General features: G+C 42.2%; 1 protein-coding gene across 1 annotated transcript in view; it reads left to right on the forward strand.

The window, feature by feature from the left end:
• The window catches only part of syne2a (spectrin repeat containing, nuclear envelope 2a), a gene marked incomplete at its 5' end in the record, with an annotated part of 83,876 nt that overhangs the window by 52,172 nt on the left and 5,204 nt on the right, over positions 1–26,500 (forward strand). The window contains 33 exons of the mRNA XM_079291148.1: positions 193–285; positions 634–819; positions 1,097–1,267; positions 1,421–1,552; positions 2,406–2,605; positions 3,385–3,508; positions 3,831–4,013; positions 4,610–4,759; positions 5,250–5,426; positions 5,828–5,983; positions 6,077–6,232; positions 6,680–6,844; positions 7,097–7,230; positions 7,371–7,560; positions 8,868–9,050; positions 9,330–9,443; positions 9,737–9,891; positions 10,118–10,265; positions 10,806–10,900; positions 11,757–11,988; positions 12,157–12,354; positions 13,516–13,626; positions 14,622–14,777; positions 16,894–17,052; positions 18,128–18,294; positions 20,886–21,048; positions 21,502–21,692; positions 21,959–22,109; positions 22,804–22,986; positions 23,128–23,265; positions 23,578–23,769; positions 24,073–24,364; positions 25,260–25,328. Of these exons, the coding sequence (XP_079147274.1) occupies positions 193–285; positions 634–819; positions 1,097–1,267; positions 1,421–1,552; positions 2,406–2,605; positions 3,385–3,508; positions 3,831–4,013; positions 4,610–4,759; positions 5,250–5,426; positions 5,828–5,983; positions 6,077–6,232; positions 6,680–6,844; positions 7,097–7,230; positions 7,371–7,560; positions 8,868–9,050; positions 9,330–9,443; positions 9,737–9,891; positions 10,118–10,265; positions 10,806–10,900; positions 11,757–11,988; positions 12,157–12,354; positions 13,516–13,626; positions 14,622–14,777; positions 16,894–17,052; positions 18,128–18,294; positions 20,886–21,048; positions 21,502–21,692; positions 21,959–22,109; positions 22,804–22,986; positions 23,128–23,265; positions 23,578–23,769; positions 24,073–24,364; positions 25,260–25,328 (5,314 nt within the window). The remainder of the gene's footprint in view (positions 1–192; positions 286–633; positions 820–1,096; positions 1,268–1,420; positions 1,553–2,405; positions 2,606–3,384; positions 3,509–3,830; positions 4,014–4,609; positions 4,760–5,249; positions 5,427–5,827; positions 5,984–6,076; positions 6,233–6,679; positions 6,845–7,096; positions 7,231–7,370; positions 7,561–8,867; positions 9,051–9,329; positions 9,444–9,736; positions 9,892–10,117; positions 10,266–10,805; positions 10,901–11,756; positions 11,989–12,156; positions 12,355–13,515; positions 13,627–14,621; positions 14,778–16,893; positions 17,053–18,127; positions 18,295–20,885; positions 21,049–21,501; positions 21,693–21,958; positions 22,110–22,803; positions 22,987–23,127; positions 23,266–23,577; positions 23,770–24,072; positions 24,365–25,259; positions 25,329–26,500) is intronic.

The raw sequence follows: 26,500 nt of genomic DNA on the forward strand, positions 1-26,500 counted from the left end.
TGATAAAATTATCTGTGAAATGATTACTTTTATTTTTGATACGTACACATTTTGGTGATATTATTTCTTTACTTATATTTAGGGAAAACAGATAACTTTTATTACATTGTCATGTTGGTACTTTTATTTACCAAATGATGAATACTTTTTCCACCACTGTTGTGAAATAACACAGTACTTTTTGTCACACAGGGGCATGCCTCCAACCAGCTGTTTAACTTGGACGAGTTTGAACGAGGACAAAGTGAGATGTTCCCCAGCATTAAGAATGCTCCCAGTTTGGAGGTAACCAGTGCTTTGCAGCTTTCTTTGTGTGTTTTTATGCATGTTTGCCTTTGTATATGTACACTACTATAACATGCCCAGTAAATACCTGTCTAAAACATTCTAATTAACTCTCATAACAACAATATTACATGACAAGCACGGATAATTGGAGAGCTGTTAAAAGCCATAACTGCTACATTATCATTTCTGCTTTTAATTACACATGGAAAAATAACCCGCAGCTGAAAAAACAGCGATATATCAGCCCTAATTACAGACGAATGTCAAAGTAGGAGAGATGTAGGATCTGAGTTTGAAAAGTCAATCGTATTTTCCTTCAACTTTATGCTTTTCTGTATCTCTCAGCAGTGTGTGCTGGGCCGACATCGGAGGGAGAGTCCAGGGGTAAAAGCCAAGCTGCAGCAAGCTTCCCGGTCCTTACTTCAGGGGATAACTCGCCTCTTGGAACTGGGTGAAGAATGCATAACAGAAGGGCAGATGCGCCATGTTCATAACTGCAGCCAACTTCAAGCCGTTCTCTGCAGACACCAGGTATCTCACTGCGCTTTCAGCAAGTTCTTCAACAAGCAAGCAAAGACTTGATTTAAACTAGGCACTTTCCCAGGAGTGCGTAGAAAGAAGCCTCTTGATGGTTTTCAAAGAGACGGCCAGTAAAACAATTAATGATTAGACTTCACCCAACAATATTCAGACCTCAGTCACAGGCGGTGTCTGTTTTCATTGCCCTGTCCGTCTTTATTTATATCAGGCCGACTGTGCAATTATTTCACTTCACTGCTGTCATAAATCTGGTTTCTTGGTGATCCAGAAGCTCCTGCGGGTCCTCGGGTCTCAGTTGGCTTTTGTGCAGCATCTGTTCCAACGTGAGCCAGAAGCACTCGAGTGTCAAGAGGATGAGCTGGTACAGCTGGAAGTCAGAGCCAAAGCTTTGCAGCAACAGGCTCTGGAGCAGAAAGTGGCTTCTCAAAGGAGGATCCAGGTTTGTAGTACACATTTGCTGAGGGCCATTTGAATTCATACATAAACAAATTTGCTTTTTGAATGTAGAATACTTGGAAAACTGTTGAGAATCTTGTATTTGGTGTTGAAATGTTAAAACGAATGTGTGGGTTTATGGTTGGACCTGCTGTAGGAGTGGACCCGCTGGGAGGATGATTTTGGTCGACTTGGCGGGCTGTTGGATGGTTTTGAAGCCTTCATCAGCAGCGGGGAACCAGAGGGAGACAGCGTGATGTTAGCTCAGCACCGACAAGCCGCCTGCCAGGTAAACCCTGTCACACAAACATATTGAATTCTTCTGCTGTCTCATCAGACTTCTGCTACTGATTTCCAACATTTCCCAGCATGCCCCAAACAGCCTCTAGACAACATGAACTACTGTATATATGCTTCATTTCATGGGAAGGGGTTGGGAGCTGAGTGAGGGCAAGAGAGGAAACTTTTTTCAATACTTTTTTTGAAACTCAACATGATACGGGGTCTTTTGTGTCGATGTCTCTCCTTGAAACATGATGAGCTGATTTTTAATATTTGTGTGAGAAGAGTTCCTGAGCATTTTTTGGTATTTGAGGGACACATTTGAGGTTAACCATTGATGTTTGAGATACTGCTGAAAAATATGTTACTCAACTGCAACAAAATTGAGTCATCGGCCAGTGATTCACTTTAATTAAAAGAAACAAACATCAAATACCAACATGGCCAACAACCAGTTTTAGGATGAACAAATGTGATTTTTTCTTCCTGCATTTTTCTTCCCTTTCTTCTCAGATTGGCCCAGTCAGGAATTTACGTGGTCACGATTTTTCATTTCTCTGTCACCTCCAGACAATGACATGGACTTTGGTAAAGACAGTAGACATATGTCCTTACCAAAGTCCAGCGACTGATATCGTATTCATAGTTCTTCAAATGGCAATGTCAGATTGGATGGGACAAAGACATTATTTTATGTTATTTTACATTTCACAAACTCATGCTCTCAAGCACCATTTTCTCTCCACCAGTCGGTCCATGCTCGTTCTTCAAATGTTAATGTGGTGTTGGCTTGTCAGGAGAATCTGACAGAGTTTGATGTAAACTCAGCATGAGCACTGTTGGTTCTCCTTTTCACTCAGCAAACACTGGTCCAGCTGGATGACAGCAGAGCTGCTTTAGGACTGCTCCTGGATCAGGGGAAGGCGCTGCAGACAGATCCAGAGTTTGCTGCCAGAGTTGGTCACGCAGGAGGCGCTCTGGAGCTGCGATGGCTCGGCGCCTACAGGCGGACAGAGCAGGAGAGTCGACGCTGCAGCGATATCCAGGACAGCCATGACAGGTGGGACAGTCTGAAAAACACCAACATCCAATTCATGTCACAAGAATAAGAAGACAGATTATTGGCATCTTTACAGTAAAGAACTTTATTGTCTATCAATGCAGACCAAGCAGTCTGAGTATTGTATTGTCCGTAGAACCACGTCAGTTAGTTTATTCATAGATACTTGTTTCGGGTTTGCCATGTGAAGATGTACTGAGTCTTGTATTGATTTGTACCCATGTTAAAATAAGCAACAACAGGCATCTTTTTACAGGTCTAGTATGTATGATCATGAAATGTGATTTGTAATAACGGCATAAATAGAGGTCCAGTCAGAAGTTAAATCTAAATAATCAAATAAATTGGTTGCTTATTTCTCTGTAGACAATGATGGAGGCTGCAGTGGAGAGTATTATTGAGAGGCTGTGATAGCATTTTGAGTCAAATTCTGCTGCAGTGAAGTCCATTTAAAAAAAGAGCCACTTTAAACTCAAACCCATCATCGTGTGAAAACGCAAAAGATATGAGTTCCTATCTACAGGCTTAATACAGCTTCTTAAGGATACTACTGCATGAGGTTTCAGCTATTTCTGAGGATATTCTCTTGGATTTAGTCAAAGAATTTAAGTGGGACACAGACTTTGTTTCCACCCGAAATGTGCCACTTGAAAAGTGTGTCAATTCTTGTAAAGCAGTATTGTACCCATGCCCAAGTCCTTAACTCACTCTTTGCTTTAAGGAGCGGTCATGTTCCGCCCCACTGGATGAGCTGTCTGTTTTTCTCATCCTCCCCACAGATTCCAGACTGACTTTGCCTCGGTCAGTGAATGGCTGGTTGGTGCCAAGAAACACCAGAAGATTTGGTCAAAGCTGGCCGACACAAACCAGGCGTGCATTTGCAACAATCTGATTAAACTGCTGGTATGGCTGTCTTGTCTACTCATCACGTTTCTAAAAAAATAGACAGAGAACAACTATTGTTTTCTCAGTCCTTTTTAGTGATTTTAATAATTTAAAACAGCATCAATCCACAAGTGAAACACACAATTTTAAGGTTGGTTCTACAGTATTGAGCCCCAGATAACTGTATCGATGCCAACAGCAGAGGAAATAGAAACTGTCATCTTCTAATTCGATCCACCTCAGGATTCACAGGATGATGAACTCTGCCCGCAGTTTAAAATGAATAATTCACACATGATCGGCATTTTTCTGTGACACTCGTTGTGTTCTCATCCCCCAGGACTTCTCCATGGAGACTGAAGCCATGTCAGTGCAGAGGGCGTCTGCATCCAGGGAAGCCGCTAAGCTGCTCCACCTGAGGGAAGCTGATTGTCCCGGGCTGAGAGCTCAGCTCGCCCAGCTGGAGGGCAGCTGGACCCAGCTGACCTCTGACCTGTCCGCGATACAAGACCGCCTGCAGCAGGTACAGTACATACAAAGAGTACCTGAGCTGAAGAAAAAGGCTTCAGAGGTAGTTGCACCGTAACTGAAAGATTAACTGTGATACTGTGGTGTATTTATATGTTACCTTAAATAAATGATGCAATGATCAGCGTGACCTCCAGCCTTTATTGCATCAAATGTCCTCTATACACTTTAAATATTACTATCTCCTTTAAAGTGTGGCGGTCTAGATTCAATGGAAGTGCTGTTGGTTTTCAAAAATAATTAGGCATTGAGAAATCTCCTCCAGTGAAGGGGAGTGTAAACCCTGTTCAAATCTGTTTTGGGGTGATTAAGGACCGGGAGTTTGGGAGGACTAAGTGAGGAAAAATGTAAAATGTCCTTCACCTCCTTGCTATTTACCACCAGTGAATGAAAGCAGATAGTTCTGAAATATAATAAATATTCCACCCTGTCCGTTTTAAGATTAGCTTTGATGTCTTACTCTTTTGGCAATACCCACAGGAGACCGAACTAAATCATTTAGACACAAAAGTCAGATTGAAATAAAACTGTTTTTTTTATTGTTTGACTGAAGTGAATGTAAAGTCTCCTCTGTTGTCTGCTGTCCATTAGCGGCTGCTGGCAGCGTGGCCGCCGGTAAAGCTGCTGTCTGACCTGGAGGACTGGCTGAAGAAGCTTGAAGCTCGGCTGAACCAGGAGAAAGAAACCGTCATCAAGGCCAAAGATGCTGCTCAGATCACTGAAATTCTGCAACACTACCAGGTACTTACACCTCCAGTGTCCACTTTGACTTTATTTTGTGCATTTCTTTCAAGAGCATCTCAAAATTCCGTGTGTTCATCCTTAAAATACACGACTGTGTTTCAACAGCCCTTCCTTTCTGCATTGACGTTATGTCAACAAGATAACCATTTTCTGTACGAACTGTAACGAAACATAAATTAAAGCTAAAGCTCTCTTTTCTTAATACATACAAAATACATAAATACTTTGAAAGGCAAAGAAAAATGAAAAATCCAATGTTTATTCATGCAATAAAAGCACTACCAATGCTAAGGAAAAAAATAAAATACATATATTACGTTAGAAATGTGTTCCTGGTCAGACACCTGCAATTAGAATCAAACTCAGTTGCACAGCAGAGGAACCTGTACGATATCTAAAGTTGAAGCACACTGACTTCTTTATTTTTTGAAATAGCAAGCTCTTGTGGTTTTATTTATATGCATATTTGTATTGATTTCTTTCTCAGGAGCTAAAGACAGGCACGGTCAATGGGCTGCTCCTTCTTGATTTCCTGTGTCAGTCCGGGCCTCAGCCGGTGGGACCGGACGTCCGGACTCTCCGCTCAGAACGTACAGCGTTTGCAGAGGAACTTGGAGCCGTCACACTGCAGTGGCTGCATCTTCAGAGAGAGCTGGAGAGCCAGGTCCGCTCTTCAGCTCGTGATTTACAGTACAACACGTGGACCTGTAGAATCTGAAATTGAATGATGCAACTGTGACCTTCTCTTTTATTTTCTGGTCTAATAATATTTGTATGCAATGCGCAAAAAGCAGTACAGTTGGCTCAGATCTTGATCTGGGTGCATGTTTCCATACAACCAAATTCAAAGAATACAAAGTTGTGTTTCTTGTCATTAAAAGCTCAAATAGTTGGCGAATGGTTATAAACTGAAACCCATCAGTCGAACCAGAGACATAACTCAAACTATGCCAACATCAATGGCAAAAGCTTCTATTTTGTGTCTCTTCAAAGTGACAAAAAAGAAAAGGTTTTTTTTTATTTCACACTTTGATAATCGACCACTGTTTGTCTTCGTCCACTCAGACTCGTGAAGCTGAAGAGATGCATTACACGTGTGCAGACAGAGAGAGGCGTTTACAGCGTCTTCACAGCCGGATAGAACAGCAGAAGAAGCAGATGAATCAGTGGAAACAGCCCAGCAGCCAAACTCTGGCTCGCGAGGCTCTGCTGGAGGTGGAGGTACAGTAACGCGATGCAAGCAGGTGTGTATTCGATCCGCCTCTCCTGCTGACGTCCTCTGATCTTGAGACTGCTCCTGTTTTTTTCTTTTAGGCTGTTGTGAGCAGAGTGAAGGAGGTGTCTGCAGCTTTGCAGGAGCTGAAACCCACAAGTGTGCATGTTGAAAAGGAAGAGGATCACCCTTGTGATATCGCCTTCTCCGTTCGGACAGAGAGTGTTTGTCTGGCTTGCGTGGATCTTAGTCAGCAGGTGAAAAATAAATCTGTTATGGCAATCAGTGACATAGAAAAGTTATTGGCCAACATATTTAAGGTGCCTTTTCTGATCCTCCTTGATTTTTTTTTAATTGAGAAGATCCTGTCTCTTGTAAATGATAAGATCTGTTGCTTCATGCTTGTACAGCATACACACACATTTATATAACATATAATTAAAGCTACACTATTCGTTATTTTTGTATGAACAATGGCTTTTTTTTTAAAACAGGGAACCTGGTCCTCAACAATATTAAGTAAATCCTCCCAACTGTCATCAATGTGACCCTAGGGTCACATTGTGTTTTTTATGCTTTTAAATGTCTGCTCTGTTCAGCACTTTGTGATATTATGTCTGTGAAAAGCGCGATATAAATAAAATTCATTCATTCATTCATTCATCACCAAACCTCTTCTTTTCTTCCTTTGTGCTAATTTACAGATGGAAGCTCTGCGACCAGCTCTACGACAGAATGTGGAGGATTGGAGTTGTTTTGAGAGCGATCTGAAGGAGGCTTCTACGCACACCACCAGGGTGCGCTGTGCTCTTCAGCATCAGCCTCTGTTCTCACTGAAGCAGGCAGAAGGACACGTGGACCTACTTGAGGTGAGCAGAAGTCATGGCGATCATATCACATGAAGACTTTACAGCTGCAGGAAGAAAAGACATGTTTGTTTTTTTTAGTTTGACACAGCCAGTTGTAACTGAATTCCCTTAAAAGCCCTTACATCTAGTCTTGACAGATTTAGTGAAGGTGTGGGCGTTCCTGGATGACAAGACCCCAGTCACCATACTTAGGTTTAGGAGAAGTAAGTGCTCCTCCGAAGTGAAAATACAAAAGGTGAATTCTGTGCACAGCAACTCCAGGAGAAGGCCATAAAAGGAGAAAAGCTGTGGGCGTCCGTGGACCAATCCTATCAGAGTCTTGTCACGACTCTTCATCGTGGAACAGCACAGGCGATGGACGATCAAATGAGTGGAGAGCGAAAACGGTCAGTGGCCTGAAATTACCAGAACAGAAATCAGTGTATTCACAGTGCACATTTTCATTCCTGTACCGCGGCTCCATCAGATAACTGTAGCCTTTCTGAAAGCACATTCTCGTTCTAGAGGATTCATTTCTTGTGTTCAGGTGGAAGGACGTGGTGCAGGAGTTAATGAATGAGCACAAGAGGACAGGAGAGACAATTTCCCTCTGGCAGGAGTACACTCGGCTGTCTGATCAATGCTCTCTTAACATGCAAACCCTGTGGCATCAGTGGGAGGAGCTGCCCAGATCTCCACATCTGCAGGAAACAAAGGCCGCGGTTCACTCGGTGGAGGTGAGGTTGAAGCTGTTGTCAAAGTGTTTACAACGGAATCCAGGGATTGATTTGAATTGATTGGCTCCCTTATCCCTGATGTACTGCTACAGTACTGCCTTGCAACATGGAGGATTAGAGCCTCGACCGATTTTTGACTTTTGAGTCCCAAAACAGTTTCAATATTTAAATCTGCTGTATTGGCTGATAATCATTTCTTTATATTGGTATATAACATATGTACAAAACATTTTTGTTCAGGAAAGAACTACATATCGAGATATGTACCGAGTGAGACATTTTACAGTATGTTCTTATCGGTCAACTATTTTATGAGGCTTGTATAAAGGCAAGGAAGTAGTCCACGAATACGAGGTATAAGTTAACAGTTAATTACAGTTCCTCCCCGGCATTGTTGAGGTTGGTTTTACAGCGGTTGGTTTGGCGGTTACAACAAACAGCGTGTTGAGCATTAACGCCTTTGTGCGTGCTTCGTAGCTCGGCACCGTCTCTGGAGACTCACGCTACGGTGCCACAAAAAAGTAAAAAAAAAACAATGTAATGCAAAGCTTTTTATAAGTTGGTGGTGCATAAGATCAAATATATACACGCTGAAAACGTACCGGTATTCTTCCGATGATGTGATGATGTTTTCATCATCACATCATCGGAAGAAGACCGGTACGTTTGCCAAATCTTTGTACGTTCATGTCGGAAACACTGACTTGTTTATTTGTGTATATTTTAATGAGTTGAATTGATTCCTGGCATTGACAGAACTAGACAGAACTAGTCTGATAGCGTGCTTATTAGACTGCTTGTTTTTCAAATAGTTTTCCTTCCAACTGACTCATGCTGTACTCTATCGCTTGCATTTCAGAATTCCATTCCAAATGTTTCTCAATGACTGGTCTCCTATTGTTTTCTTGGAAAGAAACAGACAGCATGCACTTAGCGATATCAGCGAGGGTCGATCTGCTCCGCGTTCGTTCACCAAATCTCCTGTTCGTATACCTGCGTAGTTCAGATGCTGTATTATGTGTTGTTGTGCTCATTCGTGCAACAAAAACAAGCCTCCGTTCATGACATTTCCATTTCCATTTTTCAAGAGGATAAAAAGCAGCCATGACATTATGATCCATGATGAGTATTTCAATGGACATTGATGAAAATAGTTGGAAAGATGATGGAAAGCAGGAAATACTAAGTAATTTAATCAAATCAAAGGTCAAAGTAAAAACAGTAAATATACAAAGGGATTAAAAAACAGCGCTTTTCTTCTCATTTCTCCATCCAACTGTTTTTTTTCCTTCACACTCTATCACCAGATGTGGCAGAATGCTGCTGAGGATTTGCAGAGCAGTGTGGGAGATGTGCTCGTGGCTTGCAAGCCTCTCATTGAACGACTAGAACCACTGGCCACAAATGTAGTCCAATCAGAGACCAGGCTGCTGTCCCGCGAAGTCCTGCTGCTGAGCAAGGCAATGTCAGCAAAAAAGAAAAGTCTTCAGGTGAGGAAATAAGTTGAAACATCACCTTCATTTTACAGCCACAGTATAATTGTTGGTTTTAACTGTGCAGATTCCGTCACAGTTCAAGGATTGATACAAGACCGTGTGTGTACAGTGACTAACACAATATAAAAAGCTATCTATAATCCTGACATCTAACTCCTCAAGTGTCTAATGAATGGAGAACAGTTTCCCTGACATTAAATGTGAGACTGTTGCTTAAAGTTCAAATTTCACAAATCCAGATGAGTATCATCACCATCACATTTCTGTGTGCAGGAAGATTTGGAGCAACGGGAACTGTTTCATACTGGACTGGAGGCCCTTGAAAAGCAGGCACAGAGCACCCAACATACACTGTTGACCAGGTTCAACGACGCAGACTCAATGAAGGTTGGTCAGAAACTTTATTGTTGCCCATAAATGAACTTCCCTGTAAAATACTTCTATGCCTCCTCTTTAAATCGAAGGAGATGCTTTTGAACTGTGGAGGAGAGGTCGAGGATGGGAGAGCTGCAATAAGCACATCTCTTTAGGTTCAGCGTGACTTACACTTCCCGAGGATATTGTCTTCATTGGCTTCACTTTTCTGATTCGGTGTGGCTGTCTCAGTTCTGTATGAAGGGGCCCCACGGTGAATTATAAATGTGCTGTGTTTTTGTTTTTTTTATTCCCTGGTTGTGTAGCAGGTTCTCTTGGAACTCTGTGATCTGTTTCCGTCACTGGTTGACGTCAGGGAGAAGAGCTGTTATGTGACCCTTAACAACCATGAGACGGAGAGATTGCACAAGCTCGGCAGGCAATGGGTTGAAAGCATGACTCGCACATCTGACACGAACAGGTGAGAGAATTCAGTGAAAAGATGATGCACAAATAAAAGCCTTTAAAGTGTGCATTCAGGTTTTGGGTTTTCTCATTGTTGCTAATTTGAAGGTTCACAAAACAGTTTGCGCAAAAAAGTTATCCTGGCAGACGAGAACATTATCGGTTTTACAAGATGTGCAAGGCTGGAATGACTTATTTTGAAAGTAGCTTTCAGTTGAACTCCAATTGTCCTTTTATCCCAGAGAGCTGCAGGCTGACCGTCAGCGTTCCCAGAACTTCCAGGAGAAGTGTAAGCGCCTGACGTCGATCCAGAAGAAGCTTGAGGAGGAATCAATGTCTAAAAAACCGCAAAGTTTCACCAGCCTCCGAGAAATGCTGACTGTCCATAAGGTGTCGATCACTTAATACGTCACACTTTTTGACTCCATACATTTCTTTCATTTCCGAGACATTGATTCGATTTGTATCTGACCAGCTGGGACCAGTGTTTAAATGGCTTTAGGACAAAACATTTCTGGGAATTATGAACTTCAAGTTGTTTGGTTCTTGGCACACAGAAATGAAAAAATATATTTAAATTGAAAGCAAAGCTAACTCGCAATGTTGGTGAATTGTTTGCTGATAAAGGCTGTCTGTCCCCTACATCTGGAGATTAGTCTGAACTCTAGATTAACCACTCATCTGTATTCTGCCCACATGCTATTAGCTGAGAAACATGTTGACAAAGATATATTTAGTAATAAAGGCGTGATGGAGCTGAATTAATTAGCAATCATCACCACAAAGGCATATTTTGCATCCACTCTTAATGGGTTAATGCATCACTGTGATAAAGGCAGGACATTTGTTTTAAATAATGAATGTTATTTTGCAAAATGTGTCTTTATTAATTTACAAATGGTGTGTTTTCTTTCTTTCTCACTCCCACAGAGGCTTGAGGCTGAAATCATTATTGGACATCAGCTTGTGCAGGCGCTTCTCTGCCACGCAGTCCAGTCCATTGAAACCGAGACAGGAAAGACAAAGTACGTGATGGAAGAGTCTTGGAAGACATTAAATGGCAGTTTTTCAGCCGCGATTTCCCCTGGTTCTTCCTTTCATCTGTGTCTCCTTTCAGTGAATAATACTGCAGCATTCCTCAGTTTCACGAGGTGCTTAGTTCAGCACACTCCTTGGTTTGTTTGGTCAGTCTAATTCTTTAGAATAGCAGGTGTTTTGCACCATATTGGCACCGAAATGACACCCATAATTGAATAGTTATTACATATATTACACAGTTTAATAAGTGCACTGTGAAGAAGCTGTACTTTTAATGCGAGTTGTGATTTCTTCCGCCCGCTTGTCCTCAAGGTTTATCTTTGTCTGCCTCTGACAGGCTCATAACTGTAAGACCAGAGTTTTAAGTGCAGCAATCATTTGAGGTTTTCCGGTTGGATTTCTTACTTCGCTTGCAAGAATCACACACATTGGGGTTTACGCTGCAGACACGCAACAAAATGCTGTGTGTGCAGGTGTTTCCTGTCTCTTTCACCAAAGCGTCCCGAAATCATTTCTTTGGAAAGCTCTTACTTTTTTTTGTTTTGGTTTGAAGGAGCTAAAGGAAAGTTTCTTCTCTTGCCCGTGCTGCGATTACTTCTTAAGGCTGTCCTAAAATCCTGATGATTTTGTGTTGATGTAGCGACTATGACAGACCTATTTGTAACTTTTCTTCCACCATTTTGTGTGCTGATTTATATTTTAGAAAATGTAATATTCCCATAGGGAGCACTGATCACTTTCACTCACTGGATGGATGCCAACGTGTTTGCCAACAGATGTTAACAGCAAGTACGATTGATTTTCTCCAAAATATAACCAAGTGGAACCTCGTCTCCTTCACAGATCTGAGCTCATGGCACAAGTTAGCCGCGTGAGGGACAGCTGGTTCAACTCGTTGGCTTCGGCTGGCCAGCGCAGGTCCTTGTTCAAAGAACAAATGGGCAAGTGGAGAGTCTACCATCGTGGCTCGAAACTTCTCTGGATACTGTTGAGGGAAGTTGACCCTTTGCTGCCCCCTGCTGGACCTGCTGTGTGTACACCGCATCGGCTACGAAGCTGCGCGGATGATTACCAGGTTAGTATGTTTGGATGCCCGTGAGAATGTACAGTCAGCTTCTTGCATTGATGAACAGAAATCTTCCTTTATAGTGGCGGAAGAGTAAAATTGTGCGAAATGTAATATTTAAATTTGTTTAAAATGATAAACAATAAGAACTGTATCTCCCCACATTCCCTTTCCAAGTGTGTTAGAGACGCTCTGGGTCTGCACTCCACCGTGTACTCCCAGACGCTGGGGGCTGGCAGACATTTATGTGAAACCATGACAGAGTCCGAGTGTCAGAGCCAACTGCAGTCAGAGCTTCAGGCCATACAGGAGGCCTGGGAACGAACCGCCTCACTGCTGGAGAGGAGAAGAGACCTGGTCGGCACAGCTGTTCAGGTAACAGCCATATTTCCATTAAATACCAACACTCTTACCTATTATTGTCAACATTCAAAACAAAAACTAGAACCACAGTCGTTAAGTGCAGACCTCCACCAAGGCCATGCCCTTTCCCACATTGTGAGTGAAAGTAAAGAATAATGTATTTATCCGCCCCAGGAATTGAATCCGCTCCTAAATTGAACTGGTTCTTCTTTTGCTTTGCCTGATGCCAAAACAAATATTCAGAAATAGTTTTTAATAATATTTCAGAATCCAGATAAACTTGCAGATATCGAGCAGCTTTGGACTCAAAAAAATCCAAGAGAAGAGCATGTTTTACAGTATTAACAGAGTAGGAGGGGTCAGCTTTACATGACCCATATCCAGGACCTGATCCTACCCCAACACACACACACACACACAATCTGGTGTGTTGCCCTGGCACAGACCTCCAGCCAAGAGGGATCAAAGAGAAGCTCAAATCTATCCATGATCCACATCCAGAGATGTCTGGTTACCAGTGACGGCCCCTTTCATTCCATCAATGTACAGATCAGGACTCATACAGGCATTATACATATACATATATCACAGACATACTTACAATAAAATATTATCTAAATATCGTAAAATGAGCAAAGCAGTGCGGAAAAAATGTCGGGTAAATTCAGATTGGTTAATACTTTAATTTACATTGATATTTTAGTTGAAGGATGACTCCGAGCTTCGACTGATCACTGTTGTCTGAATTACAGAAGTGCTGCCGAGACTCATGAGCTGTGTTAAATACAGTATCTCAATGTTTTGGTGCCCAGTCGACCTGCAAAGGTCAGGGAAAGTTGTGTTCACCCCTTTAGGCTAGACAGGATCCTCCCGGGGAAAGGGAAATCCCTCTGAGCAACATGTCAAAGATCACACACAGAGCAGCATTCAGCAGAACTGACAAGCAACAGACCAACTTGGTTATCATAACAGTCAAGTGAATGAAGGCTTTGTAGGACCAGGAGGCTGCTGTTCTCTTTTGGATTTATTGAGTTTATACTTGGACTTCAGTTACTAAAACTTTGAAGTGAAGCAGTTGTGGTTAAACATTACAGGTTGCTGATCACAACGTGTCAGATATTTGTTGAACTGACTCCGGAGATCTCTCTCCTCTCTTTGCTGCTGTTTATTAAGAAGTGGTCTCAGTGTCGGGACATGAAAACCAGTATCGCGTCTGAACTGGATGAGCTGAACGCCATGCTGAAACAGAGACCGCAGGACTCTGAGGGCGAGAAACATGTTCAGGTAATTACAAAACAGCTCGTCTGTGTGTGCACCCCCGACCCTATTCTACTGGAGGAGTATTGAAATGAATCACAGCCCGGTGCTTCTACCATCACTTACTCATAATGGAAGGAAGTTGTTTATAGCATAGATAGCATAAACAATAGCGTACACTATAGCATACATTTGTTGAATGATAGAAGAGCACAAGCATTACCTAATAATATCAGAAATCAAATGATAATTCATGATTTCATTTTACAGATTTTTTCCAACTTTGCCTTACTATTGAAAACAAGGACAGTGGTTCAAAACAGTATTCTTTTCACAGTCACTGTTAACTTACTCAAGTCATTCTAAGGACTCAACTGTTGGCCGTTAGGGACTCTTGGACTTGTAACCTTCGTGTATCGAAAATCCTAGCTACATCCCTGTGGCTAAAATATAAGTCCATATCCCCGCAGCAAATCATTCAGCAGGACCCCAAAGAGACAGTCTCCCAAAACCCACAAATTGTCATGTAATGCCCAAATTACTTCTCAGTATCCACGTTTGAATTTGCAGGGAAACAGGCACTGATTGTGACTGACCGCGTCATTGCGTAACCTGCAAGAATAACGACTTGATGGACGGAAATTGCCCCCAAAAAAATTACAAATAATGTTTTCGTCTCAATCAAAATGAGTAATCATTTCATAATGTGTAATACATTAAAGCATAAGTTGACACATAACTTCTAATCGATCAGTAGCACGGATCTGCCAGCTGGTCTGCAAACTGGCCAAAGTTCCTCAACTCCATCAGTAGCCACCCCCCCATCCCACCAGAGCGCCTCTGAGGTTTACCCCCCTTTCTTTTATTTTATACCCCCATGCTTTCACTCCCCTCCCCCTTTCTGTCCCCTGCCCCGTCCACAGCCCTTTAATCTGGACGGTCAGAGCGAGAAAGAGGTATAGAAGCGTGTCCACTCAGTTTGTAGATGGCTGTCTGACTGGCTGTCTGCGTGTGTTATACAGGAGACAGAACTCTTACTGCAGCGTGTGACCGGTGGATTTAGGGAATTGGCCACCATGAAGACGGACCTGTCCCAGTACGTAGCGGCCGGTGACTCGGCTCTGCTGGAGCAGCAGCTGGAGCAACTCCATGGTCAATGGGAAGAGCTGTGTATGAAGGTGAGAACTGACAAAAAAAAAATGGAGGGAGAGAGGAGAGACCAAAAACTGAATCAGAGTAAGTGAGAGATTGTAGATGGTGCAGGTGGAGAGGAAGGATTGGGGCAAATAGTGGGGGAGAAGGAGGGAAAAGTTGCCGAAGTGTCTTGGCGCTGACCAGCAGCACAAAGCCTCTGCACCACTGGGGCTGAACACACACACACATACACACACACACACACACACACACACACACACACATACACACTCTCATTTGTTTGAGAAAAGAGCAACATGTGCTGGTTCATGGAACATTTCCTGTCCTCTTGTTAACACTACTTGCAACTTGTCCCCATACAGGTCAAATAAATTAGTTTTCTTAACATTTGTACTGCAAAAGTGCAAAAATGTAAGCTTATCGTTGATACTAGATGTGTGTTGTATGGGACAGTTCTGGATTTGGAGCCTTTTCTGCTTGTATCAGCATATAAAGAAAAGCGTAGCTTGATGCAGTCACTTGACAGCTTTTCAGGTTGTAATTAGCTCCCTGCCCGGACGCACTGCGTTAACAGAACAATCAACTCTCTAACAGAAACAGGCCGCTAATTCTGTAACTGCATTATTTGTGAAAGCAGCTCTACTGTATAGACATGCCCTCAAATTCCTACAGTTCAGTCTTTTGGCTTGAACACAAACACGCACTTGTTCTTGAGAAACCAACGGTTATGACATGCCTGGGTCCGTTATTATGGGTTCGTTGCAGTCATGCTAATTTCAGCTTTTAGATGACACACAAGGTGTTTCATCCCCATTCATTCCTGACATGGCTGACAGGGCATGGATCTGAGCCACAACCGTTTCCTCTGCATAGTTAACAGGTTGTAGGTGGGGGAAGCCACTGGAATGGGTCCGCTGAGCAGATGGCCTGGCTGGGCTGAAGGCATTCAGGGGACAGGCTCTTTTGTTCCAGGGGAAGCCCCAAAGTCCTCACGGGGGTGACGGCAGCTCACAATGCTCCCTAAATTCTCCAGAGTCCAAAAGGCGCAGCAGTGTTAGTACCGGTACATTAAAACCAAAGCAGGGCTCATTTGAATCAAATAAATGCCACGGAGCAGTAAACTATAGCTGGTTCAATCATGCCTTGTGGGCTCGCTAAGCCCTCTAACCTCCAAAAGATCATCGCCCCCCCCCCCCCCCCCTCAGCTGTGTAATGGGGTGTTCTCATGGCATTAAGCTGCCATTAGGAAAATGAAACCTTGTTAGATTTATCAAACAGCCAGAGTCCCTTAGGGATTTCAGTTGATTACTGATTCTGATAGAGATTAAATGCCACTGGCATTAAAAGAAAACCATTAATATTAATTTGGCTGTTTTTTTATTGACATCAGTACCATGTAATCTGCTGTATTGAACAGTACTTTTCTTTAGTACTTTACCAGGTTATTTGTCCCTTTACACCAAGATCTAATCTACAAAGTGTACTGTTGTACAGTATAATTAGGTCAGAGTATCTTAGATACACACCAGGAAGTATCACAACAAATATCCCCGTTTTAGATCGGATTGACATTTGTCAAATTTCGTTTGTGCACGTCAGACAGTTAAAAGATGTTTGCGTGCAGTTGTTCCCAGCAAGTCTGTTTAGTAACTGAAACCCATTTATTTTGCTGGTGTAAATATGGTTTGTTTAAATGCTATTATTAATGTTTGGTGCTCGGTGTGGTCAATGCGCCATAATCCCTGGTATGTCCTCTGGTTACCCTAAACTAGCCTGACAGTAAAAAGTTGCTAATGCAGATATAAAACCAACACTTATCTGCTGTCGGTCACGAACAGCTTCAGCTTTCATGCAATATGTAACTTGTTGGTGAAGGATCAACAGATGAACCTTTATTTATATCTTTCTAACTGCAGCTGGCACCACAGGTGTCCTGCCACCATTATAAAGGTTTGTATTTAGTTAGTGAAGTAATTTAAAATAGCTCTTAAAATTTCACGACAGTAGTTTTTAATATATAGATACACCTTTGTGTTCAATGTGAAATCATAAAAGGGTTATCAGCTGATACTTAGACGTTCGTCTCTCGACCGTAACGTGTGCAGAGTCGCTGAATGACGCTCGTATCACTCTTCCTAGGTATCCTTGCGCCGACAAGAAATTGCAGACCGTCTCAATGCCTGGACCATCTTCAACGAGAAGAACAAAGAGTTTTGTGATTGGCTGACTCAGATGGAGAACAAGGTGTGCCACAGCGGGGAGCTGAGCATCCAGGAAATGGTGGAGAAACTGAAGAAGGTACAAGATCTTATGAATATTAATATCTTCCCATCTAAACACATGGAAGAACAGGTGTTTTCACGCGAAAACTCTTTTTCAACTGTCCGTACAAGACTACATCAGGACATAACATTGTTCAGAGTGACCAGTATTCTGAAATGAATTTGGATGAAAGTGGTATCATTAGGCACATTATAAAAGAAATTCACTGGATGCTTCTTGCACACTATTTTTCATAAATAACACATTCTGTAATTCCCACAATCAACCCACTTGTGTAGGTTAAAATCCATACATGAGCAACATGAATGATGCTGTTCATAACAGATGGTGGCCTGGAATGGGATGGCTGCACGTCCCTTTGTTCACACACAATCGTTGTCCTTTCAGCGACTGAAAGCCTTTTTGTCCTGTCTCATCGTGAAGCATGCTCATTTACTCAACAAGATAATAATTGGTTTCAACGCCGCAAGATCGTTGTTTTGAGTTGTCCGATGAGATGAGAAAAATGAGTGGCACTTGATAGTCCCTCTTTATTATTTGGATCGCTAAAGACGGCACTCCCCGTTGATAACGGACTGCTGCAGGGCACGGAAACAGCTGTTTGGCAGGTTGAATGAACCGAGCACTGAGCATTCCTCTTTACTGGAAATTGAACTGAAATCCATCTTTGTGTTTTGCTGGTCATTTAAAGCTGTTCTGTAATAGACAAGATTATGTCGTAACAAAGATGCTTACCTCTCATCCTTTTGGTGTCCTAAAGGAATAACAGATTGACCAAATGAGCATAAAACATGCAGTTTACTAATGTTATGCTTCATGAGCTTTGGGCATGAATCATTTCTACTCCGGTTGAAATTTACATCCATAATATAAAATCATGTATTGTACATGATAACTGAAAACATCTCCATATGAAATCAGCCTACTGTAAAACACAAATAAATCAAACAAGCCAAAGAGATTTTAGATGTGACCTGCATTGAATAGATACAGTTTGTGAGGGTTCTCCTTCTCTTTTTTCTCTCGGGGCACGACATTCACATGCACAATGTGAATGCATGCACAATGTCACAATGTCGTGATTCCACAGGACTGCATGGAGGAAATCAACTTGTTCAGTGAGAATAAAAGCCACCTGAAGCAGCTGGGTGAGCAGCTGTTGTTAGCCAGCGACGAGGCCAAGCAGACGCAGGTCCACGGCTCGCTGCAGGAGGTCAACCACCGGTGGCACAACCTCTTCCACCAGATCGAAGCCAGGTGAGAACAGCCGCAGAAGCTGAAAGTATACGGACTTAGTCGCCCACTTACATGTATGCGTGTGCATTTTCTTTTTTTGCAATTTCATCACTTTTCAGAAAGCAAAACATTTTTGACTTTTCAACGGCAATTGCTAAAAGGGTTTTTAGATTTAAAACATCCTTGTGTGTGTGTGTGTGTGTGTGTGTGTTTTTTCAGTGCAACACAATAAAAGGAACAACATTATTAGCCTTCCGCACCTTTCACAGCAAAGCCACTCCACATTAAAAAGCATTATTATGGACAGAAGGGCTTCAACTGGGAGCCTGTAATTAAACAACAGCTCTAATGCGGATCCGTCCACCTGCTGTTATGTCCGTGCTCTGCAGCTGTCAGGAATACATGGCTTCTAATGTACAGACTGTAGGTTAAGCTGCGATGGTAAACTGTTACTGCCCCCGACGCCTCCCCTCAGACAGATGGACAGTCCTGCGTACGAGCTGGAGATACAGACCTTCACATATACAAGCTACCCCCACCATCAGGAAAAAGAAAAGCTGTGCTTGCGTCTCAGACAGCACCATATGTCCCCACTGACTCAGACTGGGACCACATGAGGGAGGGTGGGTTAGTATGGGAGGGGCCGTGTCTGTCGGCATGCATGAATCACAGATTCTCAAAGTTCAAAGCTTGATCCCATGCAGCTAAGATGTTGCACAGTGTAATACTGAATTCTTGACCTTTTTAAATTTCCCTGGTATTTTTATGGAAAGTTGCTTTAAGCATTAGGAACAAATATGAAGCTGGAATGCAATAATCAAGTAGTCTACGCATCATTATGTATGTCAAAGTGAAATGATAGAATTCAATAACCACTAAAGAAGCACATGAGCAGTAAGGTGAAGAGAGTTAAGTCTCTGAGTAACTTTAACTCCAACCTCATATCCTCACTTATCCTCCAGCTCTTTTCCGCTCCGTTCCTTCTCCTCTTGTCTCTTTTTCCTCTGCGAGGACCCCTGACCGGGTTTTGTGTCTTTGTTGGGCCTCTGCATGGAGCTGCTGGCCTTTGTTCGGCTGTCAGAGGTAGAGCGGGAGTGAAAGAAAGACGGAGAATTTAGTTGACAAGGATGGTTGTATCTGCAGAGGGGAAGAGTATTTTCAGGACAGAATTTACACCGACTCTATTATGTCTTAATTACACGGCCATAAACATAAAGGCACATTAACTACACACACTGAATATAATGTACATTATTCCTGAACTGTAACTAGGGCTAGAAATCAGTTGACATTTCCAACAACAGAGTAAAATATATTGTTTTTTAGGTCCATTAGTTCGAAGGATTTTTCTTTTCATTCAGCAAAACGTTGCAAATTTCGGTGCATCATTGTTTAAAGTTATCTTGGTACAAGCAGTTTTATAAGAACTGTGTATGTAGAATTTTTTTTTTTAAAGAATCATAATTAACCATTAACGTAACCTTTTCCAAGACAGTCTATGAACTTTCTGCTATTCGTAATTGTAATCTCAAATCTTGAAGAAGTAAGAACCACCCAAAAAGAAAGTTGGATCTCATGAGAGCAGATCTATGCAGACTCTCAACGTATGTACTTGTGCAAATGTCCGGCATCTGTTGGGACCCTTTCATGAATTCTTCAGCCTGCCGCTGACACTCACAGCGGTTTTCAATGCTTAATATTTTGGGGAAGAGCGTCTCCCTAGTGGACCTCGACAGGAGAGGAAGGATCAAATGGGGATCAAACTCCCAATGGGGATCACACTTCAGCCTTTCAAGCTTCAGAAGAGAGCTCTTATTGTCCCAAGGGTTGCTATGACACCTGTGTGTGTGTGTGTGTGTGTGTGTGTGTGTGTGTGTGTGTGTGTGTGTGTGTGTGTGTGTGTGTGTGTGTGTGTGTGTGTGTGTGTGTGTGTGTGGGTGTCTTCATGACGGGGTCAGTTACCATGGTGATTTTGGATGTTGTAGGTTAGAAGAGAGCTACATTTTCTTTCTCTTTGTTTGTCTTTCTTCTTCTTTTTCTCTCTCAAAGTTTTGAGTTTTCTTTGTTTTCTTTTCTGTCTTTTCATTCTCTTTTTCTCTTTTGTTCTTTTCCTGTGTTTGTATCTGTTTTTTTCATTTTGTCCTTTTTATATGTATACTTTCAAGGTTATGTACAAAAATATGTATTTTATACGAAGAGAAGAGATTTAGCTACAGGCTTTTTTGTTGTTCGTGCCTTTTAATCACGTGTTCAAAAGGATCAGTCCTGGGTGTGACTCCACCAAAGAGGGTAAAAAGAAAAGTTATTTGCCAAGCAAGATAGTTTTTATTTATTCATATATTCCTCTAATCTTTGCTTATACCTATTTTGTCTTGTGGATTACAGGCAAATTTGCCTTTGGGACTTTAAATTAGTCAATTAATCACGTTTAAAAGGTCACGAGCCAAAAGGATTGAGAAGCACTTGATAAGATGTTGGTTAGTCCGCGCTATAAATGAGTACAGATGTTTCCAACAGTCATGATTGCTCACTTAACTATGGATTACTTCATTTGAACGTTGGAAGATAAAGTTAGTAAAGCAGTGTGTGTGTGTGTGTGTGTGTGTGTTTAGGGTGAAGAAGCTGAAGGAGACCCTGGTGGCGGTGCAGCAGCTGGATAAGAACATGAGTAATCTCCGCTCGTGGCTTTCTCGCATCGAGGCCGAACTGTCCCGACCGATCACCTACAGCGTCTGTCACCACCAGGAGATCCAGAGGAGGCTGGCCGAGCAGCAGGTACACAGAAACACACTCTCTGTTATTGATAAGCCAGTCCACCAGTGGTTTAAACTGGGTGAGGAGTCTTTAAACTCAAATTTTCTTTTTTTATTCGTATTTTCTTTTATTGTCTTCATTTTTCGTGTGTTCACTCTGTTTTCTATTTCGTTCGATTTTTGTTGTTGTGTCTTCTCGTTGTCTTTGTGGTATTGTTGGTATTGTTGCACTTTAATTTAATATTTCTTCACACACTTTGTTGTTCTGCTTCACTGTCACTCCCACTTAGTCTTTGTCTCTGTTTATGATTAGTCATTTATATCTGTTCTTTGTTTCATTTTGGGAGTGGGTGGACTCATGCAGTGAGCTGCTGTCCTCCATCTGTACGTCTGTTGACTGATGTTTAACACATGGTTTCACTGGGTGTGGTCTGATGCCATGTCTGACTTCGTGTCCGTCCGTGTGCCCGTCCAGGAGCTGCAGAGGGACATTGAGCAGCATACGCAGGGCATCGTGTCAGTACTCAGTCTGTGCGACGTTTTGCTGCGGGACGAAGATGCTGCTGGCGGCACCGAGGCGGAGAGTGACTCCGTGCAGGAAACCAGCCACAGTCTGGACCAGCGTTGGAGGGCCATCTGTGCCATGGCTCTGGACAGGAGGCTCAGGTAGGCACTAACATACACACACACACACACACGTACGTACTGTATGGTGTCCTCACACTTTTCCCCAGATATGAATCAGTCAGATCAGATCAACCACGCAACACCAATTCTTACATTAGAATTAGTTAATTTCTAATCAAATTAATAACTTAAAGCTTGAGTTTTAAATTTCAAAAGAAAGATCCACTCGTTGGTTAGGAAAGCCTTCATCTGCGTCATAGAATAACTCTAGTGATTAGCACAGATTCCACGATGTGTCCTTGTAGGATCGAGGAGACCTGGAGACTCTGGTGCAAGTTCCTCGATGACTACTCGCGGTTTGAGGATTGGCTCAAGATGGCCGAGCGCACCGCTGCCAATCCCAACTCCGCAGACGTCCTTTATACCGTCGCCAAGGAGGAGCTCAAGAAGTTTGAGGTCAGTTGGGACGTCGGCAGGCAGAACAGACTTGAAGTAGCTCTGCTTTTGAATGCTTGTTTGTTTTCTCAAAGGGAAATATTCTCAATGTTCTGTATTAAATTGGATGTGAGTAAATTAATGAATTTTGAATTGTTGCCTTGACAGACCAGCTGGGTATTTCATGTTTTTGCTCTAGGACCAATTATTGTCTTTTTTCCTCAATGTTCTTTCTGGTGTCTGTTAGATAAATACAAAAATACTGCTCGTTTACCATTTTTCTTTTAACAGCAAGAAAATAAAGATACATATGTGAAGTAAATCAAACTATCATTTCTTTATCAATGAATCTGTCATGGTTTCCAACAGTTGACATATTAAATTGCTTTTTTTTTGTCAGTCAAAACCCAAAGATGTCACTGAACTTTGTAGAAGACCAGCAAATATTTGCATTTTTGAAAAAAATACTTAAATAATTAATTGATTTTCATAATTGACACCAAATAATTTCGGACGACCAACAAATGTTTTAATCAACGAGTTGTTTCAGCTGTATTTGACATTATGAGGAGGATGGTGAGTCACACAAAGGTAAAAGAAAACATGTAATGGTATAAATAAGTTCAATGTCTTCACAAGACTTGTTATTATATTTAAAGCCATAATTCCTTTCTGTTACTCTGTAACTCATCCCATCTTGCCCTGTTCTTTTTAGGGTTTCCAAAGGCAGGTTCATGAGCGGCTGACCCAGCTGGAACTAGTCAATAACCAGTACCGCCGCCTGGCCAGAGAGAACCGCACTGACCGTGCCAGCCAGCTCAAAGCCATGGTCCATGAAGGCAACCGCCGCTGGGACAACCTGCACCGCAGGGTGGCTGCCATCCTCCGCAGACTCAAGGTACAGCACAGGACAGAGGGCATGAAAGGCGAAGACCATGACCCGCAGCGTCCACAATTTTTGTTCTTTGGCTTTAATTCACAGCAAACAGTCATGTTAAAAAAATATATATATATATCATATACTTCACCTTTCTCTCAGTATTTCACCGGCCAGAGGGAGGAATTTGAAGGCACCAGGGAGAGCATGCTGGTGTGGCTGACCGAGCTGGACCTGCAGCTCACCAACGTCGAACACTTTTCAGAGAGCGACGTCCATCACAAGATCCAACAGCTCAATGTGAGGACACACTGGGACACATACAGACACTTGTTTTATAGCGACCGCACGCAAGTCACGCTCAATGTTCGGAAAAAAGCTCTGCTCAGTTTGTTTTTTTATTTTTAATTTGTCTGACTTTAAGCCTTTATATCTTTTAGAGGAGAAATGACCTCTTATGACCAAAAAAGAAAGAAAATCGAAACTATTTCAGTCAGTTCTCTTGGCGCTTACATGTTGCAGCAGTTGTGTTTGGTTCCCTTTGGTTTTCTGAAACTCTTCATATTACTGACTCCGTTTGTTCATCCAACCGTTCGATCCTCTTTCCTGCAGAGCTTCCAGAAGGAGATCACCCTGAACACAGAGCGCATTGACGGGCTGATAGTGTTTGGAGAGGGTCTCATCCAGAAGAGCTCACTGCAGGATGCAGCGCTGATAGAAGAAGAGCTGGAGGAGCTGCACTCCTACTGCCAGGAGGTTTTCAGCAGACTGGTCCGCTTTCACCAGCGTCTCAGCCAGCCCCCGGTGAGCTGGATGGAGCACACACACACATAAACTACATCCATTCTTCCATTCATAACTGAATTCATGCCTAAGTAAATGACGATGATGGTGAAATTCTAGCATTTTTGAGTCCTAGAGGGCACCATTCTTCATGGTGAAACGCCTCCAAATATACTCGAGAACAAATGTAAATCGCTTTAAACATGGTGAAATTGACCCCTGAGATGCTCAGACAGGGGGTTGAATTCTGAATTTAAGGGGCACAAACCAAAAAGGTCTGGTCCGCAAGTGACGAGCTGAATCCCTTCTCTTTCTTCACCGTAGTTGATCAGAGAAGAACCGGTGCTCTCTGGTACTACCTTTTCCTTGGAGTCGAGCTTGGAGCTGATTGGCCGACCGTGGCTTGGGCGGAGCCATGGAAGCCTCCCGGCGACGCCCACCCGCCTGCTGGCCTCTCCGCTGGAGCGCTCGGGGCGGGAGACACCGGTGAGCGTGGACTCCCTGCCATTGGAGTGGGACCACACCGGAGACGTAGGAGGGTCATCGTCGTCCCATGAGGACGACGAGGAGGAGGAAGATCATGAGGATGGCAGAACTTACTTCAGTGCACTATCAGGTAGATTTACAGAAAAACATATTGATTCACGGTTCATCCAGTTTCACCCGGTTTCCTAGTTTGTATTGCTGTAAGAGTTTTACATGTCACATGGTCATAGGGCAGGGGTCAGCAACCTTTACTGTCCAAAGAGCCATTTTGCTCTATTTTCTACCAAATAAAATGTGTCTGGAGCCGCAAAAGCTGTTCGATATCACAGCTTATATACGTTTTATATAGAGTTATATTATATGTACAAAAACTGTAGTTTGTTGTATTTATGAAATAATAGAACAAGAATAAAGACAATTATTGACATTTTATTGCTATTTTAACTTTCATGAAGAGGAGAAAAAAAATACACTGGCATGTGTTGAGGTCACATACATTGAGGTCACAGAACTAAACACAGAACTATGCAGGCCTTGAGTCCTCCCCATAGTTGTGGGAAATAACTTAGAAATGAATATAACATAGAGCTGCAGAAGTGAATCAAACACGGAACAATTCAAGTCTATTTGGGTCCTCATGTTTGTGGAAAATAAATAAAATAACTTCCGTTTATCCCGATTCCTATTGGCTAACTTCCAGGAGTGTATTCTGCCTGTCTGCCTTTCTGTCCCTGAGTTTACTAACACATTCAATGACCGTCGGTTACGGTTTAATCCCTCTATGATAAACATTCCATATAATAGATAAGACTTTGCAACTTTTGCATATGCTTCATGTCTCAAATTCTACTGTTAGCTAACCCTAAAACACTTTATGCTTATCTTAATTATGCATTTCCAAAACACTTATGTTTATGACTAATTATGAATTCTTAAATATGAATCATTGAATAATATATTCATCCTTCATAATCATTCATCATAATCATCCATACGTCTCCCCTCTGACCCCTCTCTCCTCTCAGAGGTGGAGTTGACTGAGAGCCAGGAGGAATTTGTCGAAGCTCCGGAGGCCCTACGAGCCTCCTCACTGGGTAGGATAAAAAAAAGAACATCTTCAACTTCTGCTTTAATAGTCCACTCCTTGACTCTTCATGGTGAAATGGGTTTCCAACAAATGTCTTCGAGCAGCTCATGTATCACTTTGTGTCTATTTGCATGTCGTGATGTCGATACTTTGCTTCCTGTAGCTGTGGTTTGGAAAATCAGTGCGTACACAAAGACTTTGTACCTTTTTCTTTCTCTGACATCTTTTCTTGAGCTGGTGTTCTTCATTTTAGACGCACTGTGGTCTAAATTATAAAAATAAAATAAAAACACTAACTGGCTAATAAGTAGGATATAAATGAAGCTCAACAATCTCTAAATGTCAAAGCTCTGGTCAGACATTTTATATTATTAGTCTGATTTATTATGTTTTCTTGCCAAATAGGAATTGTATTGGCTCTGTACTAATAAAACGGGTCTAATTTTGGTCAAGCTTGTGACTAGCTGCATGAATGATGTCATTGACTATTTTTCATTTCCGGGTGACCTTGACTTTTGTTCAGCCTCTGCGAGGATAGATCTCTTTCATTGATTTATTCACTGAATTTGCTTTCTTTACATGTGTCTTTCCCCACCAACCTTCCTTTCATTTTTTTACCAGTCCAATCTGTTTTGTTGTGTTTTTAAATTTCTGTCCCTTTTAGTCCCTTTCATCCTTTTGTCCCCCAACATCCTGTCTTTTATCTCCCCCCCTTTTTCTTTCGGCACTTTCCTCATAATGTAATCCCATAACTTTTTCTTGTTTTTAATTTTCCTTCCTCACTTTGTTTTACCATTTTGTTGTTCATCTACTTTACTCATCCAATAATTTCTAGACACATCTATAAAAGCCCTTGAACAGCCCATTGATCAGCCATTGATCAGCCATTGATCAGCCATTGATCAGCCATTGATCAGCCATTGATCAGCCCTTTACACTGTCTTAAAATGGCCTGTTTCTTCACCATCATTTCTCACAGTAATTTAAAATAAGGTATCTGATGTTAATCTGACCCACCAGATGGTTTGTTGTACAGAACCATCTGAGATGCCACAGTTGGAAACAGTTTAGAAAAGGGCAGTCACTTTCAAAACAATATTGGATGAGCCATCTGTCAATCAAACTCTTACCAAAGCCAGTCAGGAGGAAAGCAAAGCAAATTCTTTGCTCTTCTCTCAA

This window comes from Melanostigma gelatinosum (assembly GCF_949748355.1).
Source record: "Melanostigma gelatinosum genome assembly, chromosome: 19".
Taxonomy (NCBI): domain Eukaryota; kingdom Metazoa; phylum Chordata; class Actinopteri; order Perciformes; family Zoarcidae; genus Melanostigma; species Melanostigma gelatinosum.